The sequence below is a fragment of the Ascaphus truei genome, chromosome 2 (genome assembly GCF_040206685.1).
Source record: "Ascaphus truei isolate aAscTru1 chromosome 2, aAscTru1.hap1, whole genome shotgun sequence".
NCBI lineage: Eukaryota > Metazoa > Chordata > Amphibia > Anura > Ascaphidae > Ascaphus > Ascaphus truei.
In genome coordinates, this window is record NC_134484.1 from 266,547,282 (window position 1) to 266,566,934 (window position 19,653).

The 19,653-nt window shown below is 42.4% G+C and overlaps 1 protein-coding gene and 1 non-coding gene across 2 annotated transcripts; one reads left to right on the forward strand and one right to left on the reverse strand.

Annotated features, from left to right (window-relative positions):
* Positions 1 to 432: 432 nt before the first annotated feature.
* Positions 433 to 2,590, forward strand: LOC142487251 (uncharacterized). Its single transcript, XM_075586203.1, has 5 exons — positions 433 to 630; positions 725 to 802; positions 905 to 1,003; positions 1,264 to 1,425; positions 1,578 to 2,590. Exons 1-5 carry the CDS (start codon positions 558 to 560, stop codon positions 2,585 to 2,587), a joined length of 1,422 nt encoding a protein of 473 aa, XP_075442318.1. The 5' UTR covers positions 433 to 557; the 3' UTR covers positions 2,588 to 2,590.
* A 6,244-nt stretch (positions 2,591 to 8,834) lies between these two features.
* TRNAL-UAA (transfer RNA leucine (anticodon UAA)) lies at positions 8,835 to 8,918 on the reverse strand. The gene has a single exon. It is a non-coding gene; the product is annotated as a tRNA-Leu (tRNA).
* Positions 8,919 to 19,653: the final 10,735 nt, after the last annotated feature.

Below are 19,653 nucleotides of genomic sequence, written 5' to 3' on the forward strand. Positions count from 1 at the left end.
TGTATTGTTTTATTCATATATGTCTTTTCAAAGTAGCATTTAATGTTTTTCTAAAAAGTGGCCCCGTTGATAATATAGTACATACTGTAGAACCTAAGGCCATAATATATTAGACCTAAAAATGTGATATAATATACCTAAAACCTTGATATATTATTTTATAGACTGCTAATTACTGTATTTTAAGGGCATTGAATGTATTTTTATGTAAACTTTATGTAATATACAGGGCCTTTTTTTATTAGCGTATATTGAGTGTATTGTTTTATTCATATATGTCTTTTCAAAGTAACATTTAATGTACTTTATTTTTCTAAAAAGGGGCAAGTGTATTGTTTTATTCATATATGTCTTTTCAAAGTAACATTTAATGTACTTTATTTTTCTAAAAAGGGGGCCCCCGTGATAATATAGTATCATCTATTTTATATCATGATATTTAGTGTATTTTAATAGCATTGATTGTTTTGTTTTTTGTCCGTTTTTTTATCAGACTATATTGAAGGACTTTTAATGATAATATTTAAAGGCCTAGAATTGATTGTACTTTATAATACATGCAGGCTGACCGCTTCCAAACATATATTGCCGAAAATACACAGGGGAGTTCCACAGAGGCAGACCAAGAATGTAAGAATCGACAGAGGCCGCTTAAGACAGCTCTTTTTTTTATTTTTATTTCTTTATTATTATTTATTTATTTTTGTAATTTTCTTTCATGTAGTTTTGGCTGCTGCACTTCAAGCTGAGCGGTTGGCTAATGACGCTCTAGACTGTCGATTTGGAAAACAGGTTACCGATGGTGCGTATTTATATAAAAGCGGTTGCATATACTTTTTTTTTTTACTTTTAAAGTTACCTGTGTACATGAATAACCGCCTATGCGGTCTTTTATGCCGTACAGAACAAACCAAGGGGGGTACGGAAAACGGTGTACGATCTGTCAAACGTACGATCAAACAGCACAACCCTGATCCGTCCATAATGACAAATCAAAAACGGGGTATGTATGACAATGTATCGCTGTTATATTTAAAACTAACACTATAGACATGTTTTGAACTTATTTAAAACTTTATAGATTACGGCTGTAATTATATATCTAAGTGGACTAAGATAGTGTTTCTATTCATTTTATTACACTTTTTTTTTATAGCCGACATTAGGGGTCATGCAGCCACAATAATTGTGTAGTTATTTTTTTTATTTTTAAATGCTGCTGTCTATTATAAAACTTTTTAATAATGAGGTCATTGTTCACAGCTTCAAAAATGCACCGGCACCAAAGCGTTAGAAGCCCAAAAGTCGCCGCTGAAATGCAAATCCAGAACAAGAAACCACGGGCCCCGCAACCTGAAAAGAAAGTCAACGCTGAAATGCAAACCCAGAACAAGAAACCACGGGCCCCGCAACCTGAAAAGCATGGTGAGTCTATTGTGCTGTAATTCAAGCATCTATATACGTGGTGTTGCGTAATGTAGTACTAACATAGTTCCTCAAGCTGTCTGGACTTTAATCTATTAATGAAATGAGCTGACAGTATTCTTTTTTTTTTTTTTTGTTGTTGATGTTTTTAGCCTCAAAGACGACCGTAAGGCATGCCACTAGACGTGTTCCTGATAAATGTACCCCTGCACACGACAATGAGCAGCCCAGCACATCAAAAGCTTTGTACGGTGTAAAGCGACCAACAACAACGGTTACGGTTACAATCGAACCACCACCAGCTACAATGTTGAACTCCCCAACAGCAAAGGCGGATATCATTTCGCGTGCCACCGGCGGTGAGTCAGCACGCATAAACACAACACCTGTATCAGGCCTGCAACAAGCCCAGTTGGAAAATATATTGCGTAGAATTGACTTTGGCAGACGCCCACGTGTAAATGACCCTGCTGTTGCACAGCCAACAATTAAAAGACGAAGGGTGCCTTTACAGGACATCACACCGGTCACAAACAGTAAAAGTCAAGGGTTTCCTTTACAGGACATCACGATTGTCACAAACAATGATCATGGGGCGCAGAAAGGTCAGTCAGGTAACTGTACGACGATTAATGACATTGATACACCGCATTATTGGCGATGGTTCTATAATCATTTTGTTTTTTGGATAGATTTAAATCGGCTTATAGAAAATGTAATAAGCGACTTGAAAACATTGATTTTTGTGAAAGAGCATGAACGCGATTTAGAGCGCATGAAAGCCTTGTTATTAAGGCTTCGCCGTTCAAGCGATATATTTCACAAGGGTGTAATGCATCTAAAGGGGGATTCAGGGGCCAACAACCAAAACATAATACACGACGTAATAATAACAACACCGTGTACTGACAATACACACCCAAAAGCCACAACAGCGCTGTGTATAGAGGACGAATCTGACATTGAGAGCCGGGGTTGTACTGAATACCTTTTCTGGGTGGATGTAAAGAGGTCTATCAACGCATTCATGCGTGAACTGTATTCACATTGTTGGGTGCCTCATGTCGAACGCAACATGTGTATGGAGCCGGCGTTCAAACTAAAACTTGATCGTTTAACGACTGTATTTAGCAACGGGGCCCAATTACTAACCAATTCATGACTAAATATGGTGGGCAGGGGCTTAGATCAACACCCCACGTTAAACAGAAGCACGCAGAGCAGCCAGCAGATAAATTATGTTGTAGACAACAACTCAGAACACACGCCAGAATGCTCATTAATGCCCGTTAGTACAGGTGATTTATCGACCCCCGTTATGAGCCCCAACTTAATTGCGGTCGAACATCCCCAGAGGGGTATAATGCCATTAATTTCTGTACAGTCAGAGCCATCTGTAAATGAAATTAATGTTGAAAGGTCTGTACTGCCGGTTGAAAATAGTGTTGAAATACATACACCACTGATAATACAGCCCCCTAACGATGCGGCGGATCAGTCTGTATTTTTGGAACGTGTAGCGCAGTACCAAAGAGTACGACAAAATTTTAATGCTGTGGAACATTTTGAACATTTTCAATTTGTAAATCTTGATCGTATAACATCATTTTCAGTGGCATTACAGGCGGTACATGATTCTATACAGTGTACATTGAATAGACTACTGCCCGACATAGGACCCCATGACATGGTGCAATTACGTCTAGACGGTGACACGTTAAATAGAGCTTTATACTCTATTAAACGCTCTAAGGACGCCTTAAGCGCTGAGACGTTTTTGGAACATGTGGCAAACATGTTACAAAGCAACGCGGAGGTTCTTGGTGACGGTACTTTAAGACTATTGGTCATAATTGTTAAGAACAGAGTTGGTGGTGTGATGCACCGTAGACGCATTAATTCAACGCCTTACAGTCGCATCGTAAACAAAAAAAGACAATTACTCTTTGACTTAAATAACGACAGCCATAACTTGTGTCTAGCAGCCAGTCTTTGTGCCCTGTTAGAAAAGAGAGATACGGCTGACGCTGTGTTACTGGAGAAAGCACGTTTGATACATCGCACCCTGGGTATTCCTGATGATCGTCTAGTCAGTTTTAGCGACATACCCGACTTTGAAAAGCACTTGAATGTAACCATTAAAGTGTTCTACCACAATCGGGGAGAATGGCAGTTTTTTAATACAAGTGAGCCCTGCAAAGAGAGGGTTTTATTTATATACCATGAAGACACACATTACTTTGGCGTAAAAAAAATAAACGCTTTCATCGGGGCCAATTACTTTTGCGATTTTTGTCATACTCCATTCGCTCACAAAAATAACCATTCATGCCGCTATTTTTGCCGATCGTGCCACAGACGGAATTGTGTTGAGGTCATAGCAGACATGCCTAGGTGTCCTATGTGTCGGGCATTTTGTCGTTCACAGGATTGTTTGAGTGAACACAAGAAACTAGCCCAAGCTGCTAAAATAGATTGTAAACGCAAGAAATACTGCGACCGTTGCGGTCGCTACACAGATGACGATCATGATGAATGCAGAAGTTTGCAGTGTAGAGTCTGTTATGCTTACATCGCCAGTTTTGACAATCACCTGTGCTACATGCGCCCATACAAACCACCGGTCCTCACTGACAACTACATTTTTTATGACTTTGAGTGCATGCAGGAGACGGGCGTACACATACCAAATTATGTCTACGCCATGCCTTTAAGGGATGATGAAGAAAAAGGTTGTGCCCAGTCTTTAGACGGCACTGTGGGTTGGGAGTTCCAGGGTCCAGAGTGTTTGGCTGATTTTGTAAAAAAATTCATAGACAGGCCCTTTAGGGAGTACACTTTCATCGCACATAATGCCGGCCGTTACGATTCCTATTTTGTGGTGCAACAGCTGCTTAAAGAGAAGATAAAAATAGAATTACTAGCACAAGGCGGTAAATTATTATGTGTAACAATACCTGATCTGAATATCAGATTTATCGACTCTTTAAATTTCCTCCCCATGAAGCTCAGTAAGTTGCCACAGGCCCTGGGGTTTACAGGCAGTAAAGGATATTTCCCACACTTTTTTAACACAGTACAGAATCAAAATTACAGCGGTTCTATGCCCTCTATAGAGCATTACGGCCCCCAGTACATGATGGCCGACGAGAAAACGGGGTTCATGACATGGTATGAAGCGAACAAACATTGTGATTTCAATTTTCAGGCTGAGCTTAAAAGCTATTGCATTGAGGATGTAAAAATTTTGAAGAAAGCATGTATCTGCTTTAGAACCAGTGTCATAGAAATGACAGAGCATACGGTAATGAGCGACCGTGAGTCTCAGATTGGTGAGGAAGATGTCTATAATGTGGACCCCTTTCAGCTGACAACCCTCGCCTCTGTGTGCATGGCTATGTATCGGCTCAAATTTTTACCCAGTAACACCATCGCCATTGTACCCCCTGACAATTACAACATCACAAAAAAACGCTTCTCTACGCCCGCCACACAGTGGCTACTGTATGTGGCCTACAAGGAGAATATAGTCATACAACATGCTTTAAGGGGCGGTGAAAAGATGGTGGGTAACTATTTTCTGGATGGTTATGCGGTGATTAATGGTGTTCAAACAGCCTTTGAATTCAACGGCTGCTTTTACCACGGCTGTCCCATGTGTTACAATGAAAAAGATACAAACACTGTTACATCTCTCACATATGGTCAATTGTACCACAAAACAGCCATCAAAACACATTTTCTAAAAACCAAATGTGGCTATGCGGTGCGTGAGCTGTGGGAGCACGAGTGGAAACACATGTTAGAGACCGATACGGATCTAAAGGCGTTTCTACTTAAAAGTGATTTTCCACAACCCATGAACCCCCGTGATGCACTTTACGGCGGCCGCACAAACGCTATTAAGCTGTACCACAAAACGGCGCCCGGTGAGAGTATACATTACTATGATTTTACCAGCTTGTATCCTTTTATCAACAAAACCAAAATGTACCCCACCGGTCACCCTAAGATCATCTATGAGAATTTTCTCTCTTTTGACAGGTACTTTGGGATTGCTAAAGTAAAAGTCTATCCGCCTAGAGGCTTATTTTTCCCCATCCTTCCTGTTAAAATGAATGGCAAGCTCATGTTTCCGCTATGCAGCACATGCGCCGTCACCAATCAGACGACGCCTTGCTGTCATACGGATGAGGAGCGCTCATTGACCGGTACGTGGTGTACCGTTGAAATCCAGGCAGCGTTGAAGAAAGGGTACCGGCTGTGTAAAATTTTTGAAATTTGGCACTTTGCATGTTATACAAAAAAATTGTTTGCTAAATACATTAAGGTGCACCTCAGGGACAAACAGGAGGCATCTGGATACCCCAGCTGGTATACAGACGAGGTCAAAAAACAAAAATACATCAGCGAGTATTTTTCAAAAGAGGGTATACGTTTACGCGCTGATAAAATAGACATTAACCCGGCAAAAAGACAAATTTCTAAACTGTTTCTAAATTCTTTGTGGGGTAAATTCGGTCAAAAGACTAATTTACAAAATACAAGCATTGTAACAAGCCCTGATGAACTTTTTGGTTACGCCTTTTCAACGCAATACGATGTGTCATCTTTAGACTTCCTAGATGATGACACGGCCATGGTTAGCTGGAAGTATACAAAGGAGGGATACACTGTAGGTCGTAATGTCAATATTTTTATTGCCTGTTTTACGACGGCCTATGCCCGTCTTGAACTGTACAATGTTTTGGACAAGCTACAAGAGCGGTGTCTCTACCATGACACTGACTCTGTCATTTTTGTTAGCAAAACAGGTGACTGGAATCCGCCTCTGGGTGACTACTTAGGGGAGCTGACTAGTGAACTACCGAATGGTACACACATTACAGAATTTGTTTCCGCCGGTCCCAAGACTTACGGTTACAAGCTTTCTACTGGTAAAACGTGTCTAAAAGTTAAAGGTATAACACTGAACGCTGCAAACGCTGAATTGATTAACTTTGACACTTTAAAAGATATTGTCCTGGACTACCCCTTACACTCTGATCCTGAAGACCAGAAAAAGATTGTGGTACAACAGGCTGGGATTGTCCGAAATAAACGTTACTGGCAGATTGAGACTCGTCCTCTACAGAAAACACAAAAGTGTGTGTACACGAAACGACAGCTGACCAACGACTTCACAACCCTACCCTTTGATTACTAATTATAAATCTGTAATGGATATCAGGCTTCAACATCCTTTCTCGTGTATTTTAGCCGGGCCGTCAAATTCAGGGAAAAGCTATTTTGTTAAACAGCTTTTGCAACATTCTAGCACTCACTTGTCGCACCGACCTGATAATATCGTATGGTTTTATGCATGCTGGCAATATCTTTATGATGAACTGTTAAGCACTATGCCCCACATTAGATTTATTGAGGGTATACCCGCTACATTTAATGACGATGCTCTTTTTCCCCCTGGTAAAGTGAATTTGACAATCGTTGATGACTTGATGGAAGCAGCCAGTGAGAGCTCTGAAATTGAAAAAGCATTCACCAAGTATGTGCATCACAGAAACCTCAGTATCATGTACCTCGTACAAAATGTTTTTTGCCAGGGTAAAAAAAGCAGAACCATAAATTTAAACACTAAATATATGGTTCTTTTTAAAAATCCAAGGGATAAATTACAAATTAACACCTTAGCTCGTCAAATGTATCCTGGTAAATCACAATTCTTTTTAGAGGCATTTGAAGATGCCACACGGTCCCCCTATGGTTTTTTGTTAGTAGATTTAAGAGCCACGACCCCTGATGAGTACCGCTTAAGAACCGGTATCTTTCCGCCTGACAACCCCACAGTTTATGTTTTAAAAAAAAAAAGCGTTTCTAAAAAGAGATAACTATCTGTAAATTGTCATTACTTGTAGTCGCTCCGCCGTTGTAAACATGTCTAACCGACTACGCCGCAATTGGCATACTTTAAAAGCATTAATAAGGGCTTCACCAAAGCAAAGAAAAGTTATTCTGTGTTCAGCATCTAATGATTTAGTCACCGCCATATGCGAGATAGCCCTCAATGCTCTAAAAGGTAAAATACCTTTATCAAAACGGCAAATTGGCATACTTAAAAAATGGCGTAAAATTATAAAAAAGCTGAGCGACAAAAAATTTACAATTGTAAAAAAGAAACGCCTGGTGAAGCAGTCCGGCGGCTTTATTGGCTCTCTTTTGGATTTTGCTATACCGCTGCTGACTGGCCTTCTCACTAACCGCTAATGGAATATGCTGAGAAAATGTACCTGGTCCCCAAACAAGATATGGATCGTTTACAGCGCCCCCCACAACGAGTGGGCGACATACGTGAAGTTGCCATGCATCGCCTAGATACAGACATTAATGCGATCTTAAATAGCCATAATTTATCAGAGGATGAAAAGATAAAAAGATACACTACTGTACTGCAGAAATACTTGGTGCATGCTAAACAGAGCGACGGGGAGAAGAACCGCCTAACCCTTTTAATGCCCACTAATGAAACAGCCTCTCACCCTTTACATTTCCAGGATATTGCATCATCAGATACGCCTGACAATTTGATTCGTGAGGTTGTTACTAACGTGAATGTCCGCTTCAAGAAAAATGCAGAGTTATTGCTCAGTAAAATGTTTCAGGCTAAACATATTACAAGCTGGAATGACAAAGGGGAGTTTATTTATAAAAAACAGGTTATACCGGGCTCTAATTTACTGGATTTGGTACGCGGTGTTACACAAAGTCACACTGTTACAAAGCGTAAAATACCACAGGGTTGGAGCCCTTTTCTGGCTGCGATGGCTGAACTGAATATCCCCTCATCGGTTGTGGGTAATGCAACAAATAGAGAAAGCCTGGATCGCTTAAAAATACTGCCCCCCGATACAACGAACCCTCCTTCATCATCCCTTTTAACTCCGCAGAAAAGAACCTCTGATTTGCGTTACAGTTCTTTAAGTGCCCCTGGCTTAACATCACCACCGGGGTATTTACTAAACAAGAGGAGGGATAGTCTATTATTGCCGTCGGCTGACTGGTTGAAACTGTAAATAAGCTGTTTAATTTTTTTTTTTTTTTCCCTCTGTAAAATAAGACATTGTATTGCTGTCCCTCTATACTATGTATCGTACTAACTCAACGCCTCTAGATGATTTTAGTCTATTAAGGCCTTAACAGCCGTTTTACTTTTTTACTTGTAAATACGTCTTGTAATTATTTCCTGGTGAAAACTGTGTTATCTTTTAAAAAATAAAATAAGCAATTTTTGACTCATACAATTGTGCTTTTTATTTATATGTAACCCCCGACTGTTGCGGCTAATCCCTGTACCGTCTCTATACAAATAAAAAATATATATACAAATAAAAAAAAAATATATAAAAATATTATGTCTGGGGTGGGATTCAAACCCACGTGGACATACGTCCATTGGATCTTAAGTCCAACGCCTTAAACCACTCGGCCACCCTGACACTTGAGGGTTTAGCCTCTTAAAGCCGTATTCTGTCTGAATTTAAAAAAAAATGCTACGCCCTCTTTTCAACGTCATTTGAACTTTTCTGACATGCGCACGGCGTTATTTCAGAATAAACATGTCCAGACATGCCCCAGTATGAAAAAAACATGTTCGGGCATGCCCCAAAAGCCTATAAACATGCCCGGACATGCCCCGCGTATGTATACGCCCCCTCCAATCTACGTCAACAGTACGCACCAATCACAAAAAAGAATAAAAAATGCACATCATAATAAAAAATGGAGTCTGGGGGATGTCAACCGCGGTTTTTTGGCTTAGGGGGCGTCAACTGCGTTTTTTTGGCGTAGGGGGCGTCAACTGCGTTTTTTTGGCGTAGGGGGCGTCAACCGCGTTTTTTTGGCGCAGGGGGCGGCAACCTAAAATGCGCAGGGGGCGGGGCCGGATACGGATGGGGCGGGACCGGATACGGAAGGGGCGGGACATAGGGCGGGTTTAAGGCCAAAAGGGGCGGGGCTTAGGGGAAAAGGGGGCGTGGTACCTGTCAAAAAAAGTTTGACATAATGTATGCCTCCCTACTACTTACCGAAGCTGGAATTAGACATAATTTCACTCTCACAACATTATGGCTGGTTGGAGACAGTCCGAACCACAAGTACTGGGTCCATGGTTCTGGGCGTATACTGGGGGGACGGGGACGACTCCCATTAACCCCTGACTATACCGGGGATACGCTTATCACAATGCCTTACTGGTCTGTGCTGAAGCAGGGCATTCTGGCAGCCAAGTTGCTTGACCTTTATTAGTGAGCCTGGTTACCCCCTCTCGGAACCACAGACTTAGAAATCGCCAGCTCATATACAGTGAATAAAATATATTTATATATATACCCTTATACACCATTTTAATAAAAAATATCACAAAATTCTCCTAAGTCCCTCGGGAAGAGTGAAAGACGCGCACGTTCATTTTCAGAGCTCCTAGACCTTCCTATAAGAAGTTAGCCAAAAAGTAGCTTCGAAAAACGCTTAGGTTAAGTCTCAGAGTTGCATCTAATGTACTGAAGCTGGACTTAGACATAATTTCACTCTCACAACGTTATGGCTGGTTGGAGACAGTCCGAACCACAAATACCGGGTCCATGGTTCTGGCCATATACTGGGGGGACGGGGACGACTCCCATTAACCCCTGACTATACCGGGGATACGCTTATCACAATGCCTTACTGGTCTGTGCTGAAGCAGGGCATTCTGGCAGCCAAGTGGCTTGACCTTTATTAGTGAGCCTGGTTACCCCCTCTCGGAACCACAGACTTAGAAATCGCCAGCTCATATACAGTGCATAAAATAAATTTATATATATATACCCTTATACACCATTTTAATAAAAAATATCACAAAATTCTTCTAAGTCCCTCGGGAAGAGTGAAAGACGCGCACGTTCATTTTCAGAGCTCCTAGACCTTCCTATAAGAAGTTAGCCAAAAAGTAGCTTCGAAAAACGCTTAGGTTAAGTTTCAGAGTTGCTTCTAATGTACCGAAGCTGGAATTAGACATAATTTCACTCTCACAACATTATGGCTGGTTGGAGACAGTCCGAACCACAAGTACTGGGTCCATGGTTCTGGGCGTATACTGGGGGGACGGGGACGACTCCCATTAACCCCTGACTATACCGGGGATACGCTTATCACAATGCCTTACTGGTCTGTGCTGAAGCAGGGCATTCTGGCAGCCAAGTGGCTTGACCTTTATTAGTGAGCCTGGTTACCCCCTCTCGGAACCACAGACTTAGAAATCGCCAGCTCATATACAGTGCATAAAATAAATTTATATATATATACCCTTATACACCATTTTAATAAAAAATATCACAAAATTCTTCTAAGTCCCTCGGGAAGAGTGAAAGACGCGCACGTTCATTTTCAGAGCTCCTAGACCTTCCTATAAGAAGTTAGCCAAAAAGTAGCTTCGAAAAACGCTTAGGTTAAGTCTCAGAGTTGCATCTAATGTACCGAAGCTGGACTTAGACATAATTTCACTCTCACAACATTATGGCTGGTTGGAGACAGTCCGAACCACAAATACCGGGTCCATGGTTCTGGCCATATACTGGGGGGACGGGGACGACTCCCATTAACCCCTGACTATACCGGGGATACGCTTATCACAATGCCTTACTGGTCTGTGCTGAAGCAGGGCATTCTGGCAGCCAAGTGGCTTGACCTTTATTAGTGAGCCTGGTTACCCCCTCTCGGAACCACAGACTTAGAAATCGCCAGCTCATATACAGTGCATAAAATAAATTTATATATATATACCCTTATACACCATTTTAATAAAAAATATCACAAAATTCTTCTAAGTCCCTCGGGAAGAGTGAAAGACGCGCACGTTCATTTTCAGAGCTCCTAGACCTTCCTATAAGAAGTTAGCCAAAAAGTAGCTTCGAAAAACGCTTAGGTTAAGTTTCAGAGTTGCTTCTAATGTACCGAAGCTGGAATTAGACATAATTTCACTCTCACAACATTATGGCTGGTTGGAGACAGTCCGAACCACAAGTACTGGGTCCATGGTTCTGGGCGTATACTGGGGGGACGGGGACGACTCCCATTAACCCCTGACTATACCGGGGATACGCTTATCACAATGCCTTACTGGTCTGTGCTGAAGCAGGGCATTCTGGCAGCCAAGTTGCTTGACCTTTATTAGTGAGCCTGGTTACCCCCTCTCGGAACCACAGACTTAGAAATCGCCAGCTCATATACAGTGCATAAAATATATTTATATATATACCCTTATACACCATTTTAATAAAAAATATCACAAAATTCTCCTAAGTCCCTCGGGAAGAGTGAAAGACGCGCACGTTCATTTTCAGAGCTCCTAGACCTTCCTATAAGAAGTTAGCCAAAAAGTAGCTTCGAAAAACGCTTAGGTTAAGTCTCAGAGTTGCATCTAATGTACTGAAGCTGGACTTAGACATAATTTCACTCTCACAACATTATGGCTGGTTGGAGACAGTCCGAACCACAAATACCGGGTCCATGGTTCTGGCCATATACTGGGGGGACGGGGACGACTCCCATTAACCCCTGACTATACCGGGGATACGCTTATCACAATGCCTTACTGGTCTGTGCTGAAGCAGGGCATTCTGGCAGCCAAGTGGCTTGACCTTTATTAGTGAGCCTGGTTACCCCCTCTCGGAACCACAGACTTAGAAATCGCCAGCTCATATACAGTGCATAAAATAAATTTATATATATATACCCTTATACACCATTTTAATAAAAAATATCACAAAATTCTTCTAAGTCCCTCGGGAAGAGTGAAAGACGCGCACGTTCATTTTCAGAGCTCCTAGACCTTCCTATAAGAAGTTAGCCAAAAAGTAGCTTCGAAAAACGCTTAGGTTAAGTTTCAGAGTTGCTTCTAATGTACCGAAGCTGGAATTAGACATAATTTCACTCTCACAACATTATGGCTGGTTGGAGACAGTCCGAACCACAAGTACTGGGTCCATGGTTCTGGGCGTATACTGGGGAGACGGGGACGACTCCCATTAACCCCTGACTATACCGGGGATACGCTTATCACAATGCCTTACTGGTCTGTGCTGAAGCAGGGCATTCTGGCAGCCAAGTTGCTTGACCTTTATTAGTGAGCCTGGTTACCCCCTCTCGGAACCACAGACTTAGAAATCGCCAGCTCATATACAGTGCATAAAATAAATTTATATATATATACCCTTATACACCATTTTAATAAAAAATATCACAAAATTCTTCTAAGTCCCTCGGGAAGAGTGAAAGACGCGCACGTTCATTTTCAGAGCTCCTAGACCTTCCTATAAGAAGTTAGCCAAAAAGTAGCTTCGAAAAACGCTTAGGTTAAGTTTCAGAGTTGCTTCTAATGTACCGAAGCTGGAATTAGACATAATTTCACTCTCACAACATTATGGCTGGTTGGAGACAGTCCGAACCACAAGTACTGGGTCCATGGTTCTGGGCGTATACTGGGGAGACGGGGACGACTCCCATTAACCCCTGACTATACCGGGGATACGCTTATCACAATGCCTTACTGGTCTGTGCTGAAGCAGGGCATTCTGGCAGCCAAGTTGCTTGAACTTTATTAGTGAGCCTGGTTACCCCCTCTCGGAACCACAGACTTAGAAATCGCCAGCTCATATACAGTGCATAAAATATATTTATATATATACCCTTATACACCATTTTAATAAAAAATATCACAAAATTCTTCTAAGTCCCTCGGGAAGAGTGAAAGACGCGCACGTTCATTTTCTGAGCTCCTAGACCTTCCTATAAGAAGTTAGCCAAAAAGAAGCTTCGAAAAACGCTTAGGTTAAGTCTCAGATTTGCATCTAATGTACCGAAGCTGGACTTAGACATAATTTCACTCTCACAACATTATGGCTGGTTGGAGACAGTCCGAACCACAAATACCGGTTCCATGGTTCTGGCCATATACTGGGGGGACGGGGACGACTCCCATTAACCCCTGACTATACCGGGGATACGCTTATCACAATGCCTTACTGGTCTGTGCTGAAGCAGGGCATTCTGGCAGCCAAGTGGCTAGACCTTTATTAGTGAGCCTGGTTACCCCCTCTCGGAACCACAGACTTAGAAATCGCCAGCTCATATACAGTGCATAAAATATATTTATATATATACCCTTATACACCATTTTAATAAAAAATATCACAAAATTCTTCTAAGTCCCTCGGGAAGAGTGAAAGACGCGCACGTTCATTTTCAGAGCTCCTAGACCTTCCTATAAGAAGTTAGCCAAAAAGTAGCTTCGAAAAACGCTTAGGTTAAGTTTCAGAGTTGCATCTAATGTACCGAAGCTGGACTTAGACATAATTTCACTCTCACAACATTATGGCTGGTTGGAGACAGTCCGAACCACAAATACCGGGTCCATGGTTCTGGCCATATACTGGGGGGACGGGGACGACTCCCATTAACCCCTGACTATACCGGGGATACGCTTATCACAATGCCTTACTGGTCTGTGCTGAAGCAGGGCATTCTGGCAGCCAAGTGGCTTGACCTTTATTAGTGAGCCTGGTTACCCCCTCTCGGAACCACAGACTTAGAAATCGCCAGCTCATATACAGTGCATAAAATAAATTTATATATATATACCCTTATACACCATTTTAATAAAAAATATCACAAAATTCTTCTAAGTCCCTCGGGAAGAGTGAAAGACGCGCACGTTCATTTTCAGAGCTCCTAGACCTTCCTATAAGAAGTTAGCCAAAAAGTAGCTTCGAAAAACGCTTAGGTTAAGTCTCAGAGTTGCATCTAATGTACCGAAGCTGGACTTAGACATAATTTCACTCTCACAACATTATGGCTGGTTGGAGACAGTCCGAACCACAAATACCGGGTCCATGGTTCTGGCCATATACTGGGGGGACGGGGACGACTCCCATTAACCCCTGACTATACCGGGGATACGCTTATCACAATGCCTTACTGGTCTGTGCTGAAGCAGGGCATTCTGGCAGCCAAGTGGCTTGACCTTTATTAGTGAGCCTGGTTACCCCCTCTCGGAACCACAGACTTAGAAATCGCCAGCTCATATACAGTGCATAAAATAAATTTATATATATATACCCTTATACACCATTTTAATAAAAAATATCACAAAATTCTTCTAAGTCCCTCGGGAAGAGTGAAAGACGCGCACGTTCATTTTCAGAGCTCCTAGACCTTCCTATAAGAAGTTAGCCAAAAAGTAGCTTCGAAAAACGCTTAGGTTAAGTTTCAGAGTTGCTTCTAATGTACCGAAGCTGGAATTAGACATAATTTCACTCTCACAACATTATGGCTGGTTGGAGACAGTCCGAACCACAAGTACTGGGTCCATGGTTCTGGGCGTATACTGGGGGGACGGGGACGACTCCCATTAACCCCTGACTATACCGGGGATACGCTTATCACAATGCCTTTCTGGTCTGTGCTGAAGCAGGGCATTCTGGCAGCCAATTGGCTTGGCTTTTATTAGTGAGCCTGGTTACCCCCTCTCGGAACCACAGACTTAGAAATCGCCAGCTCATATACAGTGCATAAAATATATTTATATATATACCCTTATACACCATTTTAATAAAAAATATCACAAAATTCTTCTAAGTCCCTCGGGAAGAGTGAAAGACGCGCACGTTCATTTTCAGAGCTCCTAGACCTTCCTATAAGAAGTTAGCCAAAAAGTAGCTTCGAAAAACGCTTAGGTTAAGTCTCAGAGTTGCATCTAATGTACCAAAGCTGGACTTAGACATAATTTCACTCTCACAACATTATGGCTGGTTGGAGACAGTCCGAACCACAAATACCGGGTCCATGGTTCTGGCCATATACTGGGGGGACGGGGACGACTCCCATTAACCCCTGACTATACCGAGGATACGCTTATCACAATGCCTTACTGGTCTGTGCTGAAGCAGGGCATTCTGGCAGCCAAGTGGCTTGACCTTTATTAGTGAGCCTGGTTACCCCCTCTCGGAACCACAGACTTAGAAATCGCCAGCTCATATACAGTGCATAAAATAAATTTATATATATATACCCTTATACACCATTTTAATAAAAAATATCACAAAATTCTTCTAAGTCCCTCGGGAAGAGTGAAAGACGCGCACGTTCATTTTCAGAGCTCCTAGACCTTCCTATAAGAAGTTAGCCAAAAAGTAGCTTCGAAAAACGCTTAGGTTAAGTTTCAGAGTTGCTTCTAATGTACCGAAGCTGGAATTAGACATAATTTCACTCTCACAACATTATGGCTGGTTGGAGACAGTCCGAACCACAAGTACTGGGTCCATGGTTCTGGGCGTATACTGGGGGGACGGGGACGACTCCCATTAACCCCTGACTATACCGGGGATACGCTTATCACAATGCCTTACTGGTCTGTGCTGAAGCAGGGCATTCTGGCAGCCAAGTGGCTTGACCTTTATTAGTGAGCCTGGTTACCCCCTCTCGGAACCACAGACTTAGAAATCGCCAGCTCATATACAGTGCATAAAATAAATTTATATATATATACCCTTATACACCATTTTAATAAAAAATATCACAAAATTCTTCTAAGTCCCTCGGGAAGAGTGAAAGACGCGCACGTTCATTTTCAGAGCTCCTAGACCTTCCTATAAGAAGTTAGCCAAAAAGTAGCTTCGAAAAACGCTTAGGTTAAGTTTCAGAGTTGCTTCTAATGTACCGAAGCTGGAATTAGACATAATTTCACTCTCACAACATTATGGCTGGTTGGAGACAGTCCGAACCACAAGTACTGGGTCCATGGTTCTGGGCGTATACTGGGGGGACGGGGACGACTCCCATTAACCCCTGACTATACCGGGGATACGCTTATCACAATGCCTTACTGGTCTGTGCTGAAGCAGGGCATTCTGGCAGCCAAGTGGCTTGACCTTTATTAGTGAGCCTGGTTACCCCCTCTCGGAACCACAGACTTAGAAATCGCCAGCTCATATACAGTGCATAAAATAAATTTATATATATATACCCTTATACACCATTTTAATAAAAAATATCACAAAATTCTTCTAAGTCCCTCGGGAAGAGTGAAAGACGCGCACGTTCATTTTCAGAGCTCCTAGACCTTCCTATAAGAAGTTAGCCAAAAAGTAGCTTCGAAAAACGCTTAGGTTAAGTCTCAGAGTTGCATCTAATGTACCGAAGCTGGACTTAGACATAATTTCACTCTCACAACATTATGGCTGGTTGGAGACAGTCCGAACCACAAATACCGGGTCCATGGTTCTGGCCATATACTGGGGGGACGGGGACGACTCCCATTAACCCCTGACTATACCGGGGATACGCTTATCACAATGCCTTACTGGTCTGTGCTGAAGCAGGGCATTCTGGCAGCCAAGTGGCTTGACCTTTATTAGTGAGCCTGGTTACCCCCTCTCGGAACCACAGACTTAGAAATCGCCAGCTTATATACAGTGCATAAAATAAATTTATATATATATACCCTTATACACCATTTTAATAAAAAATATCACAAAATTCTTCTAAGTCCCTCGGGAAGAGTGAAAGACGCGCACGTTCATTTTCAGAGCTCCTAGACCTTCCTATAAGAAGTTAGCCAAAAAGTAGCTTCGAAAAACGCTTAGGTTAAGTTTCAGAGTTGCTTCTAATGTACCGAAGCTGGAATTAGACATAATTTCACTCTCACAACATTATGGCTGGTTGGAGACAGTCCGAACCACAAGTACTGGGTCCATGGTTCTGGGCGTATACTGGGGGGACGGGGACGACTCCCATTAACCCCTGACTATACCGGGGATACGCTTATCACAATGCCTTACTGGTCTGTGCTGAAGCAGGGCATTCTGGCAGCCAAGTTGCTTGACCTTTATTAGTGAGCCTGGTTACCCCCTCTCGGAACCACAGACTTAGAAATCGCCAGCTCATATACAGTGCATAAAATATATTTATATATATACCCTTATACACCATTTTAATAAAAAATATCACAAAATTCTCCTAAGTCCCTCGGGAAGAGTGAAAGACGCGCACGTTCATTTTCAGAGCTCCTAGACCTTCCTATAAGAAGTTAGCCAAAAAGTATTCGAAAAACGCTTAGGTTAAGTCTCAGAGTTGCATCTAATGTACTGAAGCTGGACTTAGACATAATTTCACTCTCACAACATTATGGCTGGTTGGAGACAGTCCGAACCACAAATACCGGGTCCATGGTTCTGGCCATATACTGGGGGGACGGGGACGACTCCCATTAACCCCTGACTATACCGGGGATACGCTTATCACAATGCCTTACTGGTCTGTGCTGAAGCAGGGCATTCTGGCAGCCAAGTGGCTTGACCTTTATTAGTGAGCCTGGTTACCCCCTCTCGGAACCACAGACTTAGAAATCGCCAGCTCATATACAGTGCATAAAATAAATTTATATATATATACCCTTATACACCATTTTAATAAAAAATATCACAAAATTCTTCTAAGTCCCTCGGGAAGAGTGAAAGACGCGCACGTTCATTTTCAGAGCTCCTAGACCTTCCTATAAGAAGTTAGCCAAAAAGTAGCTTCGAAAAACGCTTAGGTTAAGTTTCAGAGTTGCTTCTAATGTACCGAAGCTGGAATTAGACATAATTTCACTCTCACAACATTATGGCTGGTTGGAGACAGTCCGAACCACAAGTACTGGGTCCATGGTTCTGGGCGTATACTGGGGAGACGGGGACGACTCCCATTAACCCCTGACTATACCGGGGATACGCTTATCACAATGCCTTACTGGTCTGTGCTGAAGCAGGGCATTCTGGCAGCCAAGTTGCTTGACCTTTATTAGTGAGCCTGGTTACCCCCTCTCGGAACCACAGACTTAGAAATCGCCAGCTCATATACAGTGCATAAAATATATTTATATATATACCCTTATACACCATTTTAATAAAAAATATCACAAAATTCTACTAAGTCCCTCGGGAAGAGTGAAAGACGCGCACGTTCATTTTCTGAGCTCCTAGACCTTCCTATAAGAAGTTAGCCAAAAAGAAGCTTCGAAAAACGCTTAGGTTAAGTCTCAGATTTGCATCTAATGTACCGAAGCTGTCCTTAGACATAATTTCACTCTCACAACATTATGGCTGGTTGGAGACAGTCCGAACCACAAATACCGGTTCCATGGTTCTGGCCATATACTGGGGGGACGGGGACGACTCCCATTAACCCCTGACTATACCGGGGATACGCTTATCACAATGCCTTACTGGTCTGTGCTGAAGCAGGGCATTCTGGCAGCCAAGTGGCTAGACCTTTATTAGTGAGCCTGGTTACCCCCTCTCGGAACCACAGACTTAGAAATCGCCAGCTCATATACAGTGCATAAAATATATTTATATATATACCCTTATACACCATTTTAATAAAAAATATCACAAAATTCTTCTAAGTCCCTCGGGAAGAGTGAAAGACGCGCACGTTCATTTTCAGAGCTCCTAGACCTTCCTATAAGAAGTTAGCCAAAAAGTAGCTTCGAAAAACGCTTAGGTTAAGTTTCAGAGTTGCATCTAATGTACCGAAGCTGGACTTAGACATAATTTCACTCTCACAACATTATGGCTGGTTGGAGACAGTCCGAACCACAAATACCGGGTCCATGGTTCTGGCCATATACTGGGGGGACGGGGACGACTCCCATTAACCCCTGACTATACCGGGGATACGCTTATCACAATGCCTTACTGGTCTGTGCTGAAGCAGGGCATTCTGGCAGCCAAGTGGCTTGACCTTTATTAGTGAGCCTGGTTACCCCCTCTCGGAACCACAGACTTAGAAATCGCCAGCTCATATACAGTGCATAAAATAAATTTATATATATATACCCTTATACACCATTTTAATAAAAAATATCACAAAATTCTTCTAAGTCCCTCGGGAAGAGTGAAAGACGCGCACGTTCATTTTCAGAGCTCCTAGACCTTCCTATAAGAAGTTAGCCAAAAAGTAGCTTCGAAAAACGCTTAGGTTAAGTTTCAGAGTTGCTTCTAATGTACCGAAGCTGGAATTAGACATAATTTCACTCTCACAACATTATGGCTGGTTGGAGACAGTCCGAACCACAAGTACTGGGTTTATGGTTCTGGGCGTATACTGGGGGGACGGGGACGACTCCCATTAACCCCTGACTATACCGGGGATACG